Below are 25,174 nucleotides of genomic sequence, written 5' to 3' on the forward strand. Positions count from 1 at the left end.
TATAAACTAAAAAGTTAACTTTTAAATACTGCAAATAAAGATGTAATCAGATCTTCCATCCTTTCTGAAGCTTGGCAGAAGTTTTTATGAAGTTTAAAGAAGTTTTAGGTTGAGCAGATATCTTTGATGTCATCTGCAGGTGACTCAGAAAAGGAGTTGACTTGATTTTGTACACTGCCTTGTGCGGGTCGCCTTCTTGTTTGTTATTTCTAGTACTTTATTTCCTGGATCGGGTTTGAAACTCCTGGAGGGCAGAAACTATCATCTCACTACTACCTCCTCGCCTTGCTCTCAACACAGTGTTTGAAACCTACGGAATACTCAATGCTGCCTTATCTGATTGTCACGGCAGCACTTTCCTTCCATGCCTCTCTCAACATGAGAAACGAGGATGTCCCAGAGGAAGTCAGCATTGATGGGGGACCCCTGCCCCTCATGTGGTAAACCTTTATCTGTAAGCATTTTCTTTAGGATACTCATAAACTTTATCTGCAGGCGGGCTCTCGGTAGCCAGTGAAGTACAGATGCCCTCTGGACCTCTCCACGGGCCTCCTCCTGAAAATAGATTTAGAAACTTAGAAACCTTTAGACTTTTAGACTTAGAAACTTAGAAGCTTAGAAAAGCCACACCAGGTGGCTATCTAAAAGCACCCACCCAATGACCAGGTGGCCATCTAAAGCACTCGCCCGATGTCCGTGTGGCTATCTAAAACACCCACCCAAATTCCTGGAATTCAAACAGAAGAACAAGTCCGGGAAATACCCCGCGCGGGTTCAAACCAGGTTCAAACCAACCAATTAAAGTAAGACATCTCGCTCAGGCCATAACCTGCTCCAATCATCTTGCGCCTCAAGCTTTGTAAAATTTTGTGGTTTTTTGCCTTTATAAACTGTCTGTAACAAGCATTCGGGGTCCTGTGGCCAACTTCGGACATAGGACCCTAGCGCGCTAGCAATAAATCTCTCCACTGTGACTTCCGTGTCGAGTGGTCTCTCGCGACGACCCCTGCCCAGGAAGGAATCTAAAAACTAGGTTCCTACATTTGGTGCGTTGGCCGGGAATGGGGGTCGCCCGAGGACCCTCGACCCCTCCGGTGGAGACACAATTGGCCCGGGCCACCGACTGCTGACGAACGGACTCTGTCAGGTACTTTCGTTTCACTCTGTGCTCTGTTTGTCTTGCCGGCTAGCTCTGAGGAGTACTCCGTCTGAATAATCAGGTGGGGAAGGAGGACAGACGTGTCCGGCACCTTCCCCCTTGCGCCCCAGGGGACGCCCTGGCGGTTGTCGGGAGGAAAGCTGACGACTCTGTTGGCCTCCTCAAATCGGTAGGCAGGTTGCCCCCTGCCGTCTGAATCTTTTGTAAACTTGTGGCGCCACTCTCGGGCCGCGAGGCTCCTCTGTGTTTGTTTGGTCACTGTGTTTATTGTTGTCATTTTGTCCTTGTGTGTGCGTGACTTTCTGGACGAAACTATAGGACAGACACTAACAACTCCTTTAGCCTTGACTTTGACCCACTTCCCTGACGTCCGGGCGCGAGCCCGCGATCTCTCCGTGGAAGTCCGTAAAGGACGATGGCAAACTTTCTGTTCGTCTGAATGGCCAACCCTCCAGGTTGGGTGGCCCCAGGACGGAACATTTGACCTCTCCATTATCTTACAGGTTAAAGCAAAAGTGATGAATCGTGGGCCACAAGGACACCAGGACCAAGTGGCCTACATAATCACCTGGGAAGATTTGGTCCGAAACCCCCCTTCCTGGGTGAAACCCTTCTTTCATTCCCCCTCCCCGTCCCAATCTACCCTCCTTGCCGTGGAAGCCCCAAAGAATCAGACTTCGGATCCCCCTAAGCCAGTCCTCCCTGATGGAACTCAGCAAGACCTCCTCCTTTTCGATCCTCCGCCTCCTCCTCCTCCTCACAACCCCCTCCTGAGGCCTCCACCTTACGCTTCACCCTCGTCCCTTACCCTATCCCCAATCCCTCCCACTACTCCCTCAGCCCCTACTCTTTCTCCAGCCCCTTCATCGGTCCCTTCCTCGACCTCGCCTCCCTCTCCAACGCCGCCCAAATTAACCCCTAAAATGCCGCCACCGTCCCGTCCTCCCCGCTCGCTCCGTGCATCAGGGGACCGGAAGCCCGCGCCGCGGCCAGCCCAGCCGCGCTCGCAGCCGCGTTCCCGGGGTTTGCGTGCCTCCGGCGGTAACCCGCGGGACGCCGTGGCGGCGTCCGCTGTCGCGCGGAAAGGCGAGGTCGAAAAGGTTGCGCGGGGGGGGGGGGGGGGGGGGGGAAGAGGTCGCGCGCCCCTCCTCCCCGCCGCCGTTCCGCGCCGCCACCAACACCTCGTCTCCGCTTGCGGCGGACTGAAGACCCAGATGGCACTCCCACCTGGCAGTCTTCCCTTCTCCCCTTCGCACGGTCAACCGCGCAATCCAGTACTGGCCCTTTTCTGCCTCCGACCTCTACAATTGGAAAACTCACAACCCCCCCTTTACCCAAGACCCTCAGGCCTTAACCTCATTGATAGAATCCATTCTCCTCACCCACCAGCCTACCTGGGATGATTGTCAACAGCTTTTGCAGGTCCTTCTGACCACCGAAAAAAGGCAACAAGTCCTCCTGGAGGCCCGGAAAAATGTGCCGGGGCCAAGAGGCCTTCCAACCCAGCTCCCCAACGAAATAGACGAGGGATTTCCCCTCACCCGCCCGGACTAGGATTATGAGACAGCACCAGGTAGGGAGAGTCTCTGAATCTATCGCCAGGCTCTGTTGGCGGGTCTCAAGGGGGCAAGGAAACGCCCCACCAATTTGGCCAAGGTAAGGACCATAATTCAAGGAAAGGACGAAAACCCGGCAGCCTTTATGGAAAGACTTCTGGAAGGGTTCCGAATGTATACCCCATTTGATCCAGAGGCTCTAGAACATAAGGCTACCGTGGCCATGTCGTTCATAGACAAAGCAGCACCAGATATTAAAGGGAAACTCCAAAGATTAGATGGGATCCAGACCTATGGATTACGGAAATTAGTCAGAGAGGCAGAAAAAGTATATAATAAAAGAAAAACTCCCGAGGAAAGGGAAGCCAGACTAGCGAAAGAACAGGAGGAACGAGAGGATGGAAGAAATAAAAGAGAGATAAGTATTTAACAAAAATCCTGGCAGCAGTAGTAACAGAGAAAGGGCCAGAAAGAAAGGGAAAAAAACGGAGGCGGCCTAAGGTAAAAAAGACCAGTGTGCCTACCAGGCATCTACTTCAGGAGCTGAGTGCCTTACAACTTGCTCAGCCCCTTAATTAAAAGAGGCATTCTTTTGTTTACCCCTGGCCCCTTAAAGCCAGGAACTCTTTGCCATTGAGTAGAAAGACCCTGAGAAAGGAATCTCAGGCCAATTGACCTGGACCCGACTTCCCCAAGGGTTCAAGAACTCTCCCACTCTCTTCGATGAGGCTCTCCACTAGGACCTAACCGACTTCCGGACCCAGCATCTAGAAGTGACCTTGCTCCAGTATGTAGATGACCTCCTCCTGGCGGCCCCCACAAAGGAAGCCTGCATGCAAGGTACTAGGCATCTACTCCAGGAACTGGGAGAAAAAAAAATACCGGGCATCCGCCAAGAAGGCACAAATTTGTCAGACCAAGGTAGCCTACCTGGGGTACATACTGAGTGAGGGGAAAAGGTGGCTCACCCCTGGGCACATAGAGACGGTGGCTCGCATTCCACTGCCCCGGAATCCCAGAGAGGTGCGTGAATTCCTGGGAACTGCTGGGTTCTGTCGCTTGTGGATACCCGGTTTCGCTGAACTGGCCGCCCCCCTTTATACCCTCACCAAGGGAAGCACCCCTTTTACCTGGCAGGAGGAACATCAATTGGCTTTTGAGACTCTAAAGAAAGCACTCCTCTCTGCCCCAGCCCTTAGGTTACCGGATACCTCAAAACCTTTCACCCTCTTCTTAGATGAGAGGCAAGGAATTGCAAAAGGAGTCTTAACCCAGAAATTAAGGCCCTGGAAGAGACCGGTAGCGTATCTGTCTAAAAAGCTAGATCCTGTAGCAGCCGGTTGGCCCCCGTGTCTCCGCATCATGGCAGCCACTGCCATGTTAGTCAAAGACACTGCTAAGTTAACCCTTAGGCAGCCATTGACTGTTATTACTCCACATGCTCTAGAGGCCATAGTGCGACAGCCCCCGGACCGGTGGATTACCAATGCACGCTTGACCCACTACCAGGCCCTCCTATTGGACACAAACCGCGTCCGGTTTGGCCCTCCGGTCACCCTGAACCCTGCAACGCTGCTGCCACCACCAGAAGACCAACTGAGCCCTCACGACTGTCGGCAGGTGTTGGCAGAAACCCACGGAACGCGGGAGGACCTCAAGGAGACAGAACTCCCAGACGCGGACCACACATGGTATACAGACGGCAGCAGCTATCTTAACTCAGGTACCCGGAGGGCGGGAGCGGCAGTGGTAGATAACCACACCACCATTTGGGCACAGTCACTGCCCCCTGGCACATCTGCACAAAAGGCTGAGCTAATAGCACTAACAAAGGCCCTAGAGCTGTCCAAGGGGAAAAAGGCTAATATTTATACAGATAGCCGATATGCTTTTGCAACGGCTCATACCCATGGAAGTATTTATAAAAAAAGAGGTCTCCTAACATCAGAGAGGAAAGAAATCAAGAACAAAGCTGAAATAATTGCCTTATTAAAAGCCCTCTTCCTCCCACGAGAAGTAGCCATAATCCACTGTCCCGGACATCAGAAAGGACAGGATCCAGTTGCAGTGGGAAACAGACAGGCAGACCACGTGGCCAAGCAGGCAGCCATGGCAAAAGTACTAACCTTAGCCTCAGAACCCAACAAAACCAACCAGGATAGACACACCTACACCCCAGAAGACCAGGAAGAGGCAAGAGCCATAGGAGCTATAGAAAACAAGGACACCAAGAACTGGGAAAAAGAAGGGAAGACAGTCCTCCCACAAAGAGAAGCCGTGGCTATGATCCAGCAGATGCACGCCTGGACACACTTAGGTAGCCGGAAGTTAAAAATGTTGATTGAAAAAAAACTGACTTTCTAATTCCTAAGGCAAGTACTCTGATAGAACAGGTGACTTCTGCCTGCAAAGTCTGTCAGCAGGTGAACGCTGGGGCTACTCGAGTGCCAGCAGGAATACGAACCCGTGGCAGCCGCCCGGGGGCTTATTGGGAGGTAGACTTCACTGAAGTAAAACCTCACTATGCTGGGTATAAGTACTTACTACTGTTTGTAGATACCTTTTCAGGATGGGTAGAAGCCTACCCCACCCGGCAAGAAACAGCACACATAGTAGCCAAGAAGATTCTGGAAAAAATCTTTCCTAGATTTGGACTTCCCAAGGTAATTAGGTCAGACTACGGGCCGGCCTTCATTTCCCAGGTAAGTCAGGGGCTAGCCAGGATACTGGGGATTAATTGGAAATTGCATTGTGCTTATAGACCCCAGAGCTTAGGACAGGTAAAAAGAATGAATAAAACAATAAAAGAGACCCTTACTAAATTAACCTTAGAGACTGGCTTAAAAGATTGGAGACGCCTCCTATCTCTAGCTCTTTTAAGAGCCCGGAATACGCCTAACCGCTTTGGGCTCACTCCATATGAAATCCTCTACGGAGGACCTCCCCCTTTGTCGACCCTACTTGACTCCTTTTCTCCCTCCAACTCTAAGACTGACCTGCAGGCCCGGCTAAAAGGACTACAAGCAGTACAGGCCCAAATCTGGGCCACCTTGGCAGAACTGTACCGGCCAGGACATTCGCAGACCAGCCACCCCTTCCAGGTGGGGGACTCCGTCTACGTTAGATGACACCGTTCTCAAGGACTGGAGCCTCGGTGGAAAGGACCCTACATTGTTCTCCTGACCACACCCACAGCCATAAAGGTTGACGGAATCGCCACTTGGATCCACGCATCCCACGCCAAGGCTGCTCCAGAGACGCCCGGACCACCTGAGACATGGAGACTCCGTCGCTCCGAGGACCCCCTCAAGATAAGACTCTCTCGTACCTAACCCTTTGCTTACTACTAGCCCTCCTTCCTCGCGTCGCTGACACCAAAAACCCCCACCAACCTTTTAACCTAACCTGGAGAGTAACTAATTTTAATACCCATGAAGTCCTATATGAGACTTCACAAATTGCCCCTGTGGGAACTTGGTTTCCTGACCTTTATCTCAACCTAGATAAAGTAGCAGGGGTAAATAACATGGAAGGGGGAGTATAGAGAAAACAGGCTAGAAAGGTGTCCATAAGCCGGAACGGGTTCTATGCCTGCCCCGGATTCCGGACAGGAAAAATGAAACAAACTTGCGGGGATATAACTTCCCTGTATTGTGCTAGCTGGACTTGTGTAACTACTAATGATGGAGAATGGAAATGGGCCACAACACCATGATACATATCCATGTCCTTTGTTAAGCCCTGCACCAGAACCCGGTATTCGGCTGGTTGTAATCTGGTCTGCATCAAATTCAAAAAAGCAGCGAAATCTGATGGCCGCTGGATGTCAGGGTTAATATGGGGCCTATATTTACACCAAAAGCCACTGTTTGGGATCCCCATCCAAATTAGACTAGCAGTTAGCCCTGCCTCAGCTCCTGTCTCAATAGGGCAAAACCCAGTTTTACCAGAAGCAAGGCCTCCTCAGCCGGAGGCCCCTCAGGGCCCCCGGCCGGAGGACCCTCAGGGCTCCCAGGCAGAGGACCCTCAGGGCCCTCGGCCGGAGGCCCCTCAGGGCCCTCAGCCAAAGGCCCCTCAAGGCACTACCCTGCCCTTGAGTTCTCCGGGCTTAGGTGACAGGCTCCTTAATCTCATAAAGGGCTCTTACTTTGCCTTGAACCAGACCAGGCCAGAATCCACCTCCTCTTGTTGGCTGTGCCTAGTGACAGCCCCCCCTTATTATGAGGGCATTGCCTCCACTAATAATTTCACCAACTCCACTAATCCTACTGGATGTGCATGGGATCAGCATAAAAAGCTGACCCTGGCTGAAGTTTCTGGGTCAGGAATCTGTATAGGAAAGGTGCCCACTAGCCATCAGCATCTCTGTGACAAGACTCTGACAGTGCCTAGCTCCAATCACTATTTGGTCCCTTCTGGGACAGACTGGTGGGCTTGCAACACTGGACTCACTCCCTGTGTATCCACAGCAGCGTTTAACCACAGCACAGACTACTGCGTGTTAGTACAGGTTGTTCCCCGAGTATACTATCACTCTGGAGACTCCTTTGACCTCCAGTATGAACAGAAAGCTTATAGTAGACCCAAAAGGGAACCTGTCTCACTCACCCTCGCTGTAATACTAGGAGTGGGGGTAGCAGCTGGGGTTGGGACCGGAACAGCAGCTTTAGTACGTGGTAGCTACCATCTGCAACAACTTAGGGCAGCCATAGATGAGGACCTTAGAGCCATAGAACACTCTATTTCAAAACTTGAAGAATCTCTAACCTCTCTGTCTGAAGTTGTATTGCAAAACCGACAAGGACTAAAAATTGTCTTCTTAAAGGAAGGCGGGCTCTGTGCAGCCCTCAAAGAACAATGTTGCTTTTACGCAGACCATTCAGGAGTGGTTAAAGATTCTATGACAAAACTAAAAAAAAGATTAGACAAACAAAAAAAAAAAAGAAAAAAAGTCTCAACAAAATTGGTTTAAAAGCTGGTACAGCCAGTCCCCTTAGTTCAGCACCTTAGTCTACACTATCTTAGGCCCCCTTATCCTACTCATGCTCATCCTGACTTTCGGGGCCGTGTATACTTAACCGCTTACTCGCCTTTATTAAAGATAAGTTAAACATTGTGCAGGCTATGGTCCTAACCCAACAGTACCAAGCCCTCAGGACAGAAGAGGAGGCTCAAGATTGAGCCTCTTGGTCACAAAAAGAGGAGGGAATGAAAATAGATTTAGAAACTTAGAAACCTTTAGACTTTTAGACTTAGAAACTTAGAAGCTTAGAAAAGCCACACCAGGTGGCTATCTAAAAGCACCCACCCAATGACCAGGTGGCCATCTAAAGCACTCGCCCGATGTCCGTGTGGCTATCTAAAACACCCACCCAAATTCCTGGAATTCAAACAGAAGAACAAGTCCGGGAAATACCCCGCGCGGGTTCAAACCAGGTTCAAACCAACCAATTAAAGTAAGACATCTCGCTCAGGCCATAACCTGCTCCAATCATCTTGCGCCTCAAGCTTTGTAAAATTTTGTGGTTTTTTGCCTTTATAAACTGTCTGTAACAAGCATTCGGGGTCCTGTGGCCAACTTCGGACATAGGACCCTAGCGCGCTAGCAATAAATCTCTCCACTGTGACTTCCGTGTCAAGTGGTCTCTCGCGACGACCCCTGCCCAGGAAGGAATCTAAAAACTAGGTTCCTACACTCCCTCTCCACACAGCTCCTAGCACACATATCTCAAGGTATTTACTTGTCCCAGTCTCTCCTTACCTTAAGTTTCTTTAAGGGACTCTCATCACCACTCTGGCTCTCCCGAAAGTTAGGTTTCTTAAAATTTCTAACATTCTGTACTTTCTTTTTCTGCTGGGAACGGATATGATTTTAAGGAACAGCCTCCAACTGAGGGCAGGGGTAGGAGGAAGAGAGCATTCTATGGTTGATAAATGTTTGGTTGCTTCCCAAATTGGGCTATAACGATAGTGTTTCCACAAACTTTTTTGCACATGTCTTTTTGAGATGAAGCAGGGATCCCTCTTAGGAGCCTGCTGGCCCACTCCCAAATTCACAAGCATGGAAATAAAAGAAAATAATTGAGTTCCTTCAGGGGAAATTCCAGGTACCTAGGTACCCCTGAGAAGTAAATCATCCAAGCATTTAACTAAGAGAAGGTTTTACCGATATGATTGTCAATCAAAAAAAAAAATTACGAGCCCCAATCATTTTATCATTTATTTTTTATTTATTTTGAGACGGAGTCTCACTCTGTTGCCCAGGCCGGAGTGCAGTGGTGCAATCCCAGCTCACTGCAACCTCCACCTTCCAGGTTCAAGTGATTCCCCTGCCTCAGCCTCCCAAGTAGCTGGGATTACAGGTGCCCACCACCACACCCAGCTAATTTTTGTATTTTTAGTAGAGACACAGTTTCTCCATGTTGGCCAAGCTGGTCTCCAACTCCTGACCTCAGGTGATCCACCCGTCTCAGCCTCCCAAAGTGCTGGGATTACAGGCATGAGCCACCGCATCCAGCCTCATTTTAGATTTATTTGCCAAAGTAAAGGACGCGTGCCAGGGAGACAGGTCTATGCCTTTCTCTGAAGATTATTTTGAGGGCTCCAAATCTAAGGGGAAGGGCACAATAGTGAGAAGTATACAATTTTCCTTTAAGAGTGGGGTAGGGAAAAATAGACATTCATGCCTTTGTCTGGCACAGTGAATCTGCATGTTTTACATAAGATGATATAAACAAATAGGGCAGAGGAAAAATGCAGGGAATCTGCAATTTATGTCAGATAACAGAGACACAATAGGGCAGGGGAACAATCAGATATGCATTTGTGTCTGGTGGGCAGGGTTGACTGCACCTGTAAAGATAAGCTATCAATTTGCATTGCCATGGTGAAATTTTAACAGCTCACTAGGAATTTCCTTGTGGGTAAAATATGGGGGAGGCGTGTAGCTTTTCATCTTGTAGCCATCTTGTTTAGGAACCAAAAGACGGAGGCAGGTTTGCCCGACCCAGTTCTCAGCTTGACTTTTCCCCTTGGCTAAGTGCGTTTGGGGGTCCCAAAATTTAATTTTCTTTCACGTGATCTCCTGGTCAATACCAGTTCACTTGTCTGATGGTGTCACCAGTCCCTCCAGCGCATTTCCAGCTAGGAGAGAGGACACAGACCTGCTGAGCCCCTCCTTGGGGAGACTCTTCTCTGTAGGGCTGAGACTGTGCTAAGCAACGGATTTATTCTGCACACAGGAGCCCCAAGGCACATGGGTAGACTATGAAGGAAAACTCATAGAAGCCAGAGAAGGCCAGTTTCACATCCCATTGTTCCTTCTTGGTGATTTTCCAGTGGTGTTTGTGAAGAAGGAACGATGCCAAAGGAGAGACATCCTTACCTTGATTTTCATAATTCATAAAGATTGCTCTTTTTGATTTGTTTAAGACAGATTATGATAGTGAACGCTGAACATTTGAGACATGTCTAAGTTAATTTAGAAAGTTTATTTTGCCAAGGTTGAGGACACGCACCTGTGATGCAGCCTCAGGAGGTCCTGATGGCATGTGCCCAAGGTGGTTGGGGCACAGCTTGGTTTCATAAATTTTAGGGAGACATGAGACATCAATTAATACATGTCTGGAAAAGTGGGACAACTTAAGCAAAGGCAGGAAGAATGGAAGTGGGGAGGGAGCTTCCAGGTCACAGGTAGGTGAGAGACAAATGGTTACATTCTTTTGAGTTTCTGATTAGCCTTTCCACAGGGAAGCAATCAGATATGCATCTATCTCAGTGAGCAGAGGGCTGACTTTGAATAGAATGAGAGGGAGGTTTGCCCTGAGCAGTTCCCAGCTTGACTTTTCTCTTTAGTTTAGTGATTTGGGAGCCCCAAGATTTATTTTCCTTTCACGTGATGAACACAAACATGGAGAAATGTGAGATTTAACAGAGACAAAACTAAGTTCTGTCTACTGGCATCATTTTGTCTTGCAGAACTCAGTGGGCAGTGTTCGTGATGGGAAAAGTTTGACTTTACAAAGTTATAGAAGGAGCCAGGTGTGGTGGCTCACACGTGTCATCCCACTGCTTTGGGAGGCCAAGGCGGGCAGATCACCTGAGGTCAGGAGTTCCAGACCACCCTGGTCAATATAGTGAAGCCCCGTCTCTACTAAAAAGACAAAAATTAGCTGGGTGTGGTGGCAGGTGCCTGTAATCCAAGCTACATGGGAGGTTGAGGCAGGAGAATTGCTTGAACCTTGGAAGTGGAGGTTGCAGGGAGCCAAGATAGTGCCTCTGCACTCTATCCTGGGTGACGGAGCCAGACTCTATCTCAAAAAAAAAAAAAAAAAGAGTTATAGAAGGGCTTGGAAAAGGATTTTGAGTCACCAGCTTGTACCCTTGCCTTTTAGATTTATAGGTGTACAGGGGTTCCTCGAGTATGAGGTGACCAGAAATTGTTAATTTCCTACACAGCGTGTAAGCCTTTGGTGTACAACTATAGCTTTCAATTATAGGATCCAAACCCTGGCTTGTCAAATTTAAATCCTGATACAGTGTCAACATGAGCATGTTCTGATGTTATTGTATTGTCTGAGTGGTAACTTAACCATAAAACACTTCAGTGTAAAGTGTTACACTAATGTTATTGTATTGTTCTGATGTTATTATATTATCTGAGTTGTCTGAGTGTTATACGTGTGTGGCTTTGCATAAGTTCACTTCAATTTATACCTGAGAGGCAGTTGGCATGCAAGTGTCTATTTTGGAATCCATTCTAAAGAGGTTACTATTAAGCACGATCAACATTGTCATCAGAATCTGCACCACAGAGTGAATTGGCTAGGATTAAAAAAAGCTAGAAATAATTTTCAATCAGAGAAATGAGTGTTGTGAAAGATAAAAGGCTGGCCAAGCTGATTGTGTGAAACCCACTGCCCTTGCATGAATGAGGCAGTAAATTCACCCAGCAAACCTGCCCCCTTCCAAGCCTTACCCAAGGCCTAGAGCTTCAGTGTTTCTGTGTCGCCTAGAAATCAATAATAAACAAGAGAAATGGCCAAAATAAGTGAGCAGGTGCTAAAGAGAATATCCAAATGACTGTGAAACCTATGAAAAGATGTTCAACTTGATTAGACATGAAGGAAATATGAATGAAAACCACTATATATCCACCAGAATGGTTACAATGAATATCAGCTAGAATATGAAGAATATACTGGGTATGGTGGCTCATGCGTGTAGCCCAGCTACTTGGGAGGCTGAGACAGTAGGATCACCTGAGTCCAGGAGTTTGAGGCTGCAGTGAGCTACGATTGCACCACTGCACTCCAGCCTGGGTGATGGAGTGAGACTCCACCTCTAAAAATTCAAAAAGAATATGAAGAATATGAACTGAAGCTCAAACATTGATGAGGGGAGGGTAAATTTGTACATCCACTTCACTGAACATATTCATATCATGTGAGTCATCAATTGCATTCGTAAGTATATGTATCCAAGAGAAATGTGTACATATGGTCACCAAAATGTTATTGAACTGAACTGGGGTCCATTTGCCTGGTGTAGTAAGGCCAGACATCTACACCAGGGTTTGAAATGGGGAGAAAAGAGGGTGTTTATTTGCAGGGCACTAAACAAGGAGAATCAGGCAGCTCATGCTTAAGACGCAAACTTCCCAATGACTTTCAAGCAAGGGAAAATTTCAGGAAAGTAGAGGTTACAAGCAGAATTGTGAGTCAATACATGAAGATTATACATAGGTTTGGCCTAAAAGGGCAGGATATCTTGAAGCAGGGGCTTACAGATCATAGGTAGTGTATTAGTCCGTTTTCACACTGCTATAAAGAAACACCGGAGATTGGGTAATTTATAAAGAAAAGAGGTTTAATTGACTCACAGTTCTGCATGACTGAGGAGGCCTCAGGAAACTTACCATCATGGCAGAAGGGGAAGCAGGCAGGTCTTACATGGCAGCAGGCAAGAGAAAGCACAAAGAGGGAAGAGCCCCTTATAAAACCGTCAGATCTCAGCCAGGCGTGTTGTCTCACATCTGCAATCCCAGCACTTTGGGAGGCCAAGGCGAGTGGATCACGAGGTCAGGAGATCGAGATCATCCTGGCTAACACAGTGAAACCCTGTATCTGCTAAAAAAAAATACAAAAAAAATTAGCTGGGCATGGTGGTGGGCACCTGTAGTACCAGCTACTCAGGAGGCTGAGGCAGGAGAATGGTGTGAACCTGGGAGGCAGAGCTTGCAGTGAGCTTAGATCGCACCACTGTACTCCAGACTGGGAGACAGAACAAGACTCCATCTCAAAAATAAATAAATAAATAAATAAATGAAACCATCGGATCTCATGAGAACTCCCTCACTATCATGAGAACAGCATGGAGGAAACTGCCTCCCCACAGGTCCCTCCTTTGACATGTGGGGATTATAATACAAGGTGAGATTTGGGTGGGGACACAGAGCCAAACTATATCAGGTAGATTCAAAGATTTTCTGATTTACAATTAGTTAAGGAAAGAAAGCTTTGTTTAAAAATTGGGTGTCAGGCCAGGCATGGTGGCTCACACCTGCAATCCCAACAGTTTGGGAGGCCAAGGCTGGCAGATTGCATGAGCCCAGAAGTTTGAGACCAGTCTGGGCAACATAGACCTCAAATCCAAAAATTGGTTTTGTTTGGTCTTGTATACCCTAGCTACGTAGGAGGCTGAGGCAACCTCTTGCCTCAGAGGTTGAGGAGGTTGAGGCTGCAGCGAGCCGTGATCATGCCATTGCACTCCAGCCTGGGTGACAGAGCAAGACCCTGTCTCAAAAAAATTAAATAAATAAATAATAAAATAAAATAAAAATGTGGGGTCAGCAGAAAAGAATGTTAGCTCTGGCTAATGGGCATGACCTCCTCCAGGATGCTCAGGAAGAACTTTAGAACAAAGAATAGCACTCAGAGTTCAGTCCTTAGTTCCCCCTTATCTGAGATGTACATGCCAGTGGATCCATTTGGTGGGGATCCAGGTTTCTGAAAAAACAACTCAGAGACATATATTAAGATGTTATCTTTAGTTTCTATAGGGAACCAAAACTCTTGTGACTTGAGCTTCCTTAGCTATTGTTTTAAGCTACTACTACCTTCTTGGTCATGAAGTTGCTCATTTCCTTCTCAGGGATACCTAGGTAACTGGAATGTCCCCTAAAGGAACTCAAGATTTTCTTTTATTTCCATGCTTGTGGATTTGGGAGTGGACCAGCAGGCTCCTAAGAGGGGTCTCTACTTCATCTCAAAAAGACATGTACAAAAAAGTTTGTGGAAACACTATTCTTATAGCCCAATTTGGGAAGCAGCCAAATATTTATCAACCATAGAATGCTCTCTTCCTCCTACCCCTGCCCTCAATTGGAGGCTGGTCCTTAAAATCAAACAGGCTCAACAGCTTGCTTGATTTACAAGTTGAACCTCCATTAAATTCCACATCCCTTGCAGGCCTTCTCTTGAAGCTCCTTTAAGTCCCTCACACCTAATTTTTCATGGAGAATGGAGCAGGGAGCTGAAGAAGAGGAGGAAGATAGAGGGAAAGAGGTGCCTGTTGAGAACACTGAAAGTCCCAAACAGAAGATACTTCATTATCCATCGCTATGTGGCAAACCTCCCCAAATGAGTGGTTTGACCAACCATGGATGTATCTCACAATTCTGTGAATTTCCTGGGCTCAGCTGGCAGTTCTTTGGCTCAACTCAGTGTCAACTGCTGACTCTTGTGACTGCATCCAGCTGTGGCCTTGGCTGGGCTTTACTTAGTGCCTGGCACTTCATCTAGGAATGGCTGGGCCTATCTCTGCAGCTGAGCGGTCACCCTTCTTACGTGGTGTCTAGGGGATCCTGAGAGAGGAAGCTGAAGTTCCTAAGCTTCTGACAGCGTAAGCCTGGAACTAGTACAGCATCACTCCCACCATATTCTGCTGGCCAGAGCAAGTCTCAGGGCCATCCAAGATTCAAGGAGAGAGGAAATAAGCTTCCTCTCTTAATGGGAAGAACTGCAAGTGCTTACAAGGATGGGAGCAGTTTGTTTGAAATAATCTTTGGAAACTATGTACCACGAGCAAGAAGAGGAGAGGAGAGAAGTCTGCATTGCAGACATGGGATCTGAATTCAGCCAAGCCTCCACAACTTGTGAAGATTGTTTGGCTTATTGATGCCTCAGTTTCCCCACCAGTAACTTGAAAAGCTTGGGCTAGAAGGTCATGAAGGTCATGAACAGTTGTGGTTCCTTAATCCCCATAAACACAATGGGCCCAGTGAGAACTCAGGGCCCCCTGCTGATCCTCTACATCTTCCATCATTGAACCACTTCCCATTCCCCACCTCACCCTTAAGAATAATCCACAGGAGTCTGTTCTTGCCTTCTTTCTTCATCCCAGTTGAAACTGAAGGGGCTTTTTACCGAAAAAATGGTCTTCCAGTTCTTTTGTAGTTTCATCCCACATGAGAAGGTTTAAACTGTTAGCATCAAAAAGGTTGTGGGAAAGTATATGCAAGTCAAGCTTTCGTTCCTCCGAGTATTGAGAAGAATGAATCAAGAGGTACGCTGCAGGTGTCTGCGCAGGTGTTTGACTGCAACTTGAGAAAACTTGCTGAGAAACATATTTTTCTCAGTTTAAAAATAATGAAAGAGGCCTGGCTCAGTGGCTCACACCTGTAATCCCAGCACTTTGGGAGGCCGAGGCAGGTGGATCACGAGGTCAAGAGATCAAGACCATCCTGGCCAACATGGTGAAACCCCATCTCTACTAACGATACAAAAATTAGCCAGGCATAGTGGCATGCACCTGTAGTCCCAGCTACTTGGGAGGATGAGGCAGGAGAATCACTTGAACCCAGGAGGCGGAGGTTGCAGTGAGCCAAGATCATACCACTGCACTCCAGCCTGGGTGACAGAGTGAGACTCCATCTCAAAAAATATATATATATATAAATTAACTGGGCGTGGTGATGCACACCTGTAATCCCAGCTACTTGGGAGGCTGAGGCAGGAGTATCTCCTGAACCTGGGAGGCGGAGGTTGCCATGAGCTGAGATCACACAACTGTACTCCAGCCTGAGTAGCAGAGTGAGATCCTGTCTCAAAAAAAAAAAAAAAAAAAAAAGCAAAAAGCAGTAATGAAAGAGGCTGGTCTGAAGATAGTGAGTTATTTCAATTGATTGTTCACAGTTACAGATAGCACTTTTTGTTCTATTCCTTCCCCCATTCTCACTACTGCACTTGGCTAGTTTTTTTAAAAAGTAATGAAAGATAAAACATTAGAAAATAATTAAATCACTTGTGTTATCATCACCTTGAAATAACCTGATTGATAATTTTGTGTGTTTTTCTCTTTTTTTTCCCCTTTTCTATGTATGTCCGTGGCAGACCTTGTCACTTCTGGGGTCCATCTCTTCCCCCAAGGGAATCTGATGAATCCTGACCAGAGGAATCGTTCATCTTATAGATAATTGGTTTTCTGAGTGGGCTTGTAACTTGGTCTGGTCAGTGGTATATAATGGGAATTTCGCCAGAGGATTTCTGGAAAGGATACACAAAGTAGGAAACCATTTTTCTGACTCTGGACACTGGTGTGTGAGGGAGTCGTTCCTGTAGCTGTTGGTGTGAAGGGAGCCAGCTGACATGGTGGTGGGGCCAGAGCTGGGAAGGAGTCAGTCTTGATTCATGCATCATATTCTAAAGCCACTGTATTAACCATCCCTGGAGCTGCCCTCTCTCTCAATGTCATGTTCTAGGAGCTAGCCCCTGTATATTTAAGCCACCTCTATTTATGATTTGCTGTTCCTGGCAGCCAAAAGCATTTTAATTGCTGCAGTATATAGCTACATAAATATATTTTACAAAGTTTATTCCTTCATCCAACAAATATTTAATGAGGATGCCCCATATGTCAGGCGTGACTCATGCTGCAGACACACTGCAGACACACAAAGTTGCTCTGCTTTTTTCCACTTAACATTTTCACCAGTCATTGAGAACTGGTTAGATATACAATTTTAATGGCTAGTTTATTTAGTCATTTCCCCATTATCTGATATTTAGGTTGCTGAGGATTTTCATTATTAAAAGTAAAGACATGGTGAACATCCATGTGCATAATTGGTCACATTAGTCATAATTTGGGAGATATATTCCTAAAAGCAAAACAAAAACAAAAACAAAGCAGAATAAAAAGGATAGCCTGATGTGATTATTATGCATTATATGCCTGTCTCAAAATATCTCATGATACGCCTACTCTGTACCCATAAAAATGAAAAATAAAAAATATATAAATAAAAACAGAAAAAAAGTGTCTGACACATATTCCCAAATTGCTTTCCAGACAGTTTATACCAATTTTTATGTCCTTGTGTAGCATTTGAGAGTTGCCTCTGCATGTAAGAACACTCTTGAAATACAAAATGCTCTTTTCTACCCTCAAGTATTTCCAGAAAAAAAAAAATCTGATTAAAGTCTACAGGACACAAGAAATCAAGGGCATACCAAATGAGAGGGGAGATTGTTAATGAATGAAAGAGGCTGAAGAGCTGTGCTAAGTGTGGGTGCAGCCTGTTGGATGCTGATTCATACAAATCATCTGTAAAAAGATAATTTTGAGAAACCTGAATATGGACTGGGTAGTATTTGATATTAAGGAATTAGTATTAATATTATTAGGTATGGTAATGGCACAGTGGTTATGTTGGAAAAATAAAGCCCTTGGCAGTTAAAGATGTGTCTTTGTTCATCAAAGAAATGGTATGTTATCTGGGATTAACTTTACAATACACCAGCAAATAAAGGGGATGGGGTGGGGTGGGATGGGAGAAGCGTGGTTTTGACAGAATGTTGATAATTTGGAAAATAGGAGTTTATTACACTTTTTGCTCTACCTTTGTGCCTGTTTGAAAAATATCATAATAAAAAGCTTTTACTTTTTTTTTTTTTAACCTTAATTGAATTTTGGAAAAAAAATATGTAGTTGACAGCATATACATAAAAGGCTGGGAGACTATGGGCCTGCTCTTCATGGGCTCAGTGAAGTGTTCTGTGGGGGTTGACTGGGACCTTGGCAGTCCTGGTAGCTTTATTCCTAGCCCCAAGGACAGCAGAGAGCCTGGGATTGGTCCCAGAATCTGCCCTAGAATTTACAAGCACATTAACAGAGGTCTGAAATGATGTAAGGGAACTAGACCAAATCAGCTGTGAGTTTCATTGGCCTCCAAGCAAACCTCATGAACCGTTGTTTCTCGATCCACTCATCTGCGCCCAGACTCAGGGGCTGAACACCAATCAGATGACTTCAGGCTTGAAGCACAGGGAATGTATTAGGTATTGAAAAGTACCACCTGTGACTGTCAGTTTCATTTGTATGCCTACAAAATATGGGGAGACTGAAATGCATGGGGCATAACAGGTTTTTAAACTGATGTAATTATATCATTTGTTGGAAGAGACATATATACATTCAGAAATATATATTTTATATGTTTTAGTACATGAAAATTTTAAGGTTTTAGCTTCTGATGCCAGCCAAACCCCCCCTGATTTTGGTACCAGGTTTGGCAGCCACTGCGGTCTGGGTGTCTGTATAAAGCATTGAACTATGGACACTTGGCTAATTTCCTTCCCTTCATTCTGCTTGTGGCTTGTACCCTTGACAGTGATGACAGTGAGCTATACTCAGTTAGCCTAGTCAGGTGGAGAAAAGCACAGGCCTGGGAGACAAGTCGATCTAGGTTCTGATTCTGGTTTTATGACTTTAGGCAAACCACTCAGCTTCTGTAGTCTTTTTCTCATTTGTTAAATGCAACTAGTAGACTAATAATGCCCAGCTCACCAGTGTGGGTGTGAGGAGTTGCTGACAAGCACTTAGCCTGGCAGAGGAAAGGCCTTTGATAATAATCCCTGAGCCCTTTTCCTCTACCAGAAAAGGACCCTGAGGGTTATTATTCACCATCTGAGCCATCTTCAACTCTCAGCATTATGGGGCTCAAAAAAGGGGAGGCTTTCTACGGAAAAGCCTACGTTATTAGCTTAATTCCACACTTTTTAGCGCTGAGAGTAGTAAAACCACTTCTCACATCTCCAACTGCAGACTTGAGGAAGCTGTCTCCCTTTGCTTCCATAAATACCACCATTTGTACCATTTTCTGTTATTTTTGCTGATTGGAGAGATAGCAGTCATCCATCAAACAGTAAATAACCAAAAGTCATGATTTAACAAAATTGAGTATGTTACATCCTTTAACAAAATTGAGTATGTTAAAACCAAATAAATAAGAGAATCTAGAAAAGTTAAATCTCTGGAACATGTCACTAGAAACCTCATTCACTGGAAAAATCAGCTCATCAAGTGTGTCTGCTGGCATCAGCACTTCACTGTCTCTACCTATGTCACTCATCCTAAAGCGAGGCTGCATTTGGGACCCTGAAGCCCAGATAACTCCATGGTGCTTCTGTGTTGGCCCTTGACTCAGAGCAGCTTGAATTTTTTTTTTTTTTTTTTAATTTTTTCAGACAGGGTCTCACTCTGTCACCAGGCTGGAGTGCAGTGGCGCAATCTCAGCTCACTGCAACCTCCACCTCCCAGGTTCAAGCGCTTCTCCTGCCACAGCCTCCCGAGGAGTAGCTGGAACTACAGGCACGTGCCACCACGCCCAGCTAATTTTTGTATTTTTAGTAGAGACGGGGTTTCACCAGGTTGGCTGGGATGGTCTCGATCTCCTGACCTCATGATCCGCCCACCTCGGCCTCCCAAAGTGCTGTGATTATAGGCGTGAGCCACCGCGCCCAGCCCACTGTGGCTTGTTTTGTAGTTAATTTGTCTCAGCCTTGGATGCTGGGGTCAAGGACTTTGTCTGTGTCATCTTCTTTGGCTGTCTTAGTCCTCATGGGCTGCTGTAACAAAATACCAAAGAATGGGAGGTTTATCAACAATAGAGGTTTATTTTTCATGATTCTGGAGACTGGGAAGTCCAAGATCAAGGCATATGCAGGTTGAGTATCTTGCGAGAGCCCTGCTTCCTTATACATAGCACCTTCTTGTGTCCTCCCATGGGGGAAGGAATGAATGAATCACCTCTTTATAAGAGCACTAATCCCATTCATGAGAGCACCACACTTACCACATACTCACCTCTCCCAAAGACTCCACCTCCTAATACCACCACCTTATGGGTGATGGATCTCATCATATGAATTTGGGGGGAACATAAACACTCAAACCATGGCAGAGGCCCAGACATGTAATGCAGGGCCTTGAACTTAACAGGTGCTCCATAAATTATTGCTATCTCTGTGGCTGGAAGCAAATCCATAGCAACTCGTGTTGCTCAGCTTTCTGAGAGTAGATTGACTAAATCACCTCTAAAAAAGGTGAGGACTACCTGAGAATGTTCTCTTCTAATTGTCTGAAAGGACCTTCCCCCAGCCCACACACCTCTCTTTGTGTTTCTGAACCTTCCCTATTTTCATGGACTTCATCCAGTTTCTAGAATAAACGGCCCCAGACAAGTGTTTCCCCCTTTTTCTGCGTGTTTACTGCATTCAGATCACGGTGTTTAGTAACTACAGCAGCAGTATGCTCTGGTCTTGCAGCTTTGGGGTCTACATTGAACCTCCACTGCCAAGAATTGCTGAGGGACTTTGATTTTGAAGAGTTCCCAGAGAAGAGATGATGGTCTGATTCTCTCTCTACCATGAAGGGCCCTAAGTAATTCTCGATGGAACTATTCCCTGTCCCTCGATCCTCCCTTCCCAAATCATCCTGGCAATTCCATTCCATCCCATCTAGCTCAAAATCTGCACTCGGTATCTTCCTCTAGTTTCCTGGTTACATGCTGTTAATTTCTTACCCAAATGCAGCTCCTTGTGTGCTGAGAAAGGAAAATTGTATTTAGTTCTAAATGGTAATACAGAAAGTGACCTCTTGGCTTGACTTGAGCAGACCAGCAGGTCATAACCCCAAAAGCACACACATTTCAAGGTCTGGTCTGAACACTTCCAGGGTGCACTGGGAGGCAGTCATTGACCAAGCTGTAGCAACAAGAAACTGTACCAGCTTGGTGACAAGTGGGGTATTATCAGGAGGGAGGCTCATGAGAAAGCTCTTGTGATCCAAATGATGGGACCCAAGTTAGAAATTTGAACTTGAAAATAAGGAAAAACTTGGCTGGGTATGGTGGCTTATGCCCGTAATCCTAGTGCTTTGGGAGGCTGAGGAGGGTGGATCACTTAAGACCAGGAGTTCAAGGCCAGCCCGGGAAACAAGACAAGACCCTCATCTCTACAAAAATTTAAAAATTAGCCAGGCATGGTGTGCACAGCTGCAGTTCCAGCTACTTGGGAGGCTGAGGCAGGAGGATCATCTGAACCTGGTAGTTTGAGGCTGCATTGAGGTGTGATCACACCACAGCACTCCAGCCTGTGGGACAGAGCAAGATCCCATCTCTTTAAAAAAGAGAGAGAGAGAGAGAGGTTTGATGGTTTGATTTTAATAAGAAACTGACTCAGGGAGGCATGCTCAGTATTCTTTTTATTTTTTAATGGTGTTTGTAGTCAGAGTAACTCTGATGCCAACCCCCCCCCCCTCCCCACCCATCAGCCTTCTCATGTTCACTGAATCATTTGCTTGGAAGGAACTCTCATCCCTCTGATGAGAGTGGGTTGACCCTCATTTCCCCTTCATGAGAAATCCTGAGTGTATCACCGCTTTCTTTTCTATTTCTGTTTTTCTTAGTAGCATCCATTGTTCTACAATATGCATTCTTAGCAGTATGCCTGTGTGCGCAGGTAGAAGGTCAGGAGGGTGGAAATTGTGAACAGTTAGAGGCAAAGGCAAAACAGACATTTTACAGTTTATAAAAGTATAACATCCAATACTTCCATTGTCACTCCGAAAGCATGAAGTGTGTGTTTGAAGAATTTTGTTTAAAAGATGAGTAGATCTGGAGCAAATTTCTCATTTCTTTTTTTTTTTCTTTTTTTTTTTTTTGAGAGGGAGTCTCGCTCTGCCGCCCAGGCTGGAGTGCAGTGGCGGGATCTCAGCTCACTGCAAGCTCCGCCTCCCAGGTTTACGCCATTCTCCTGCCTCAGCCTCCCGAGTAGCTGGGACCACAGGCGCCCGCCACTGTGCCCGGCTAGTTTTTTGTAGTTTTTAGTAGAGACGGGGTTTCACCATATTAGCCAGGATGGTCTCGATCTCCTGACCTCGTGATCCGCCCGTCTCGGCCTCCCAAAGTGCTGGGATTACAGGCTTGAGCCACCGCGCCCGGCCCAAATTTCTCATTTCTATGTATGCTAGAAACACCCGTAATCCCAGTGCTGTGGGGGGCTGCTGTTTCTCTGCCTGCAGCATCCCCACTTCCCCATCCCACCACCACACACATACACCCTTCTTGCCTGCCTGACTGCTCTTTAGCTTTCAGGTCTCCCTACTTCATCTTTCCTAAACCCCACTTCTTAGATAGGTTCCCCTCTTAGGAGCTCCCATAGAACCCTGTACTCTGTTTAGCACCACACTTACCACACAATATCATAATCATCTTACTGGACTAGGGCTCCATGAGGGCAGGGACCAGAACTGTCTTTTCCACAGTTCTATCCCCAGGTCAATAAGTGTTTGTAGAATAAATGAATTCTGATGAGTCTGTATAAGCCTTTTCTTTGTATGAGCCTTTGCTTCTCTCTCTAAACATGGTCTGTTGGGTATGGTTGTTCAGGTTGTGGACTGTACAAGGACATCTAGCAGAGAAGGGAAGGGAGGCTGAAATCCAGCCCACATTCTCATCACCAAGCCATTTTTTGCTGGCTGTGTCTACTATGAGGATGAGGTGCTATTCTCCTGATTTGCACAATAGCACCACACGGGCTTTCAGCAGCCTAGCTCTGAACAAAGCTTAGTATGTTCAAAAGCAGGTGAGAATTCTCTTGCTCATTCCTAGAAAGACTAGGGCTGAGTGATTTTATGAAACTCTCTCTTTAGGTCCTTTGCCAGCCATCAAAGCCAAGACCCAAACCCCATTCACAGCAAAGATTCCTCTTACTCTTCTCTCATTTTTCTCTCCTGCAGGGTTTGGGATGACAACTCCAGCAACAGTAGGTGGAAAAATCTTTCTTATCTTTTACGGCCTTGTTGGGTGTTCCAGCACCATCTTGTTCTTCAACCTCTTCCTGGAGCGCCTGATCACCGTCATCGCCTACATCATGAAGTCGTGCCACCAGCGGCAGCTCCGGAGACGAGGGGCCCTGCCCCAGGAGAGCCTGAAGGATGTGGGGCAGTGCGAGGTAGACAGCCTGGCCGGCTGGAAGCCCTCCGTGTACTACGTCATGCTGATCCTATGCACGGCCTCCATCCTCATCTCCTGCTGCGCCTCGGCCATGTACACCCCCATTGAAGGCTGGAGCTACTTTGACTCACTCTACTTCTGTTTCGTGGCTTTCAGCACCATCGGCTTTGGGGACCTGGTCAGCAGCCAGAACGCCCACTATGAGAGCCAAAGCCTCTATCGCTTTGCCAACTTCGTCTTCATCCTCATGGGTGTCTGCTGCATCTATTCCTTGTTCAATGTCATCTCTATCCTCATCAAACAGTCCTTGAACTGGATCCTGAGGAAAATGGACAGCGGATGCTGCCCGCAATGCCAGAGAGGACTCTTGCGATCACGCAGGAACGTGGTGATGCCAGGCAGCATCCGGAACCGCTGCAATATCTCCATAGAGACAGACGGAGTGGCAGAGAGTGACACAGATGGGCGCCGGCTCTCAGGAGAGATGATCTCCATGAAGGACTTGCTGGCAGCCAACAAGGCCTCGCTGGCCATCCTGCAGAAGCAACTGTCTGAGATGGCCAATGGCTGCCCCCACCAGACCAGCACGCTGGCCCGGGACAATGAATTCTCAGGGGGCGTGGGAGCCTTTGCAATCATGAACAACAGGTTAGCAGAGACCAGCGGGGACAGGTAGAAGCCAGGAGTGGAGGCTGGGCAGAGGCCAGAGTAGGATGGAGGATGACTGCTGCCCAGGGGACGAGCTCAGCCCCATGCCTTGGCTCTATTCCTTCTGGGAGCTGTTCCTGGGAGCTTCCGCAAGCCCATCTTTAGAAATCGGATCTGGGTTCTAACCAACAGCCACCTTCCAGGGATCGGGGGCCTGAAGCCTCAATGCTTGTCTCCTGATCCTTATTCTTTAAGTCTAAATTCAGTCTTTTCAAAATAAATCACAAAAGCAGCATTAGACATTGCCTTGTTTCTTTAATCTTGTTTCAGAGCTTTAACTGCCTGGGGAGATAGATTTTACTTAAGCCTTGATTTCCTGAGGCTCTCTCTGTTCCTTATTTGGGAACAAAAATTGTGACGACTCATCTTTCCCTAGAACGCTGAATGAATGAATTTTTAAAAGTGGGGAGAATGCTTGGGGATGTGTCTGGGCTTGCTTTTTGCCAGGCTTCCTTCAGAGCAGACCTGCCAGTAGTGTCTGCATAGGGAAAATGTCGGTTGTACTTTTTATTTTTTTGAGACAGAATCTCGCTCTGTCGCCCAGGCTGGAGTGCAGTAGCACGATCTTGGCTCACTGCAAGCTCCGCCTCCCGGGTTCACACCATTCTCCTGTCTCAGCCTCCCGAGTAGCTGGGACTACAGGCGCCTGCCACCACGCCCGGCTCATTTTTTGTATTTTTAGTAGAGACAGTGTTTCACCGTGTTAGCCAGGATGGTCTCGATCTCCTGACCTCGGGATCCACCAGCCTCGGTGTCCCAAAGTGCTGGGATTACAGGTGCAAGCCACCGTGCCCAGCCTGTTGTACTCTTTATACCTGTTTCTGTTTTTTGTTGTCCCTTTCTTTTTATTTTTAAGGCCTTAATGTCTGGCTGTGGCATCTGTGAGACCTCAATGTAATAAGAAAATTAAATTCAGTTTTGGGCCTTTAAACAGCAAGATGGTGGTGTAGGGGCATGGGAGGGGAGAGACTCACTTTTGTAACTAAAAAACATAGCTTAACATTTTCCCTCTGAATGGTCGTACAGACCATTTCATTTTTACCAGGGCTTGGGGGCCCAATGCAAAGATGACGACTATTTATTAAAATGGAAAATGTAATAAATCCTCATTTCATTAACTAAGATTCCATGAGTGCTCATTGTGGTCCGTGGAGGACAAGCACCTAATTAAACAGGCATTTATTGGACTCACAGAAAAAGGAAATGGGAAATTGACCTTCACGGATGTGAGCGTCATTTTGGCGTCTTGACTGGAGAAACGTCCTAGGCCAGATAATGAAATCTGGCTTTTTTTGGTTCGATGCATTTCCTTTGTGCCTTCTGAGACTGTAACGAGTCTAGTTTTATAACCTCCATCATCCACACGAGGAACAAAGGCTGTTGACCTTCATATACACAGGAGAATGCATTTGAGGGGATGACAGCAGCGTTAAAAAACGATAGCTGTTATTTTTC

At 46.7% G+C, this 25,174-nt stretch overlaps 2 protein-coding genes across 2 annotated transcripts in view; both read left to right on the top strand.

The window, feature by feature from the left end:
• The window catches only part of KCNK13 (potassium two pore domain channel subfamily K member 13), a 134,599-nt gene extending 109,762 nt beyond the window's left edge, over window positions 1-24,837 (top strand). Inside the window, exon 3 of the mRNA XM_007987556.3 lies at window positions 22,795-24,837. Coding sequence (XP_007985747.3) covers window positions 22,795-23,687 — 893 coding nt within the window. The 3' untranslated portion in view covers window positions 23,688-24,837. The remainder of the gene's footprint in view (window positions 1-22,794) is intronic.
• On the top strand, window positions 1,038-8,342 carry LOC140710123 (uncharacterized). The gene is made up of 3 exons (XM_073011258.1): window positions 1,038-1,147; window positions 1,663-5,816; window positions 5,911-8,342. Exon 2 carries the CDS (start codon window positions 1,678-1,680, stop codon window positions 2,560-2,562), a length of 885 nt encoding a protein of 294 aa, XP_072867359.1. The 5' UTR covers window positions 1,038-1,147; window positions 1,663-1,677; the 3' UTR covers window positions 2,563-5,816; window positions 5,911-8,342.
• Window positions 24,838-25,174: the final 337 nt, after the last annotated feature.

The sequence above is a fragment of the Chlorocebus sabaeus genome, chromosome 24 (genome assembly GCF_047675955.1).
Source record: "Chlorocebus sabaeus isolate Y175 chromosome 24, mChlSab1.0.hap1, whole genome shotgun sequence".
NCBI lineage: Eukaryota > Metazoa > Chordata > Mammalia > Primates > Cercopithecidae > Chlorocebus > Chlorocebus sabaeus.

Excerpts from the sequence above, each read along its gene's own strand:
- LOC140710123 (XM_073011258.1), top strand. The coding sequence starts at position 1,678 with ATGAATCGTGGGCCACAAGGACACCAGGACCAAGTGGCCTACATAATC.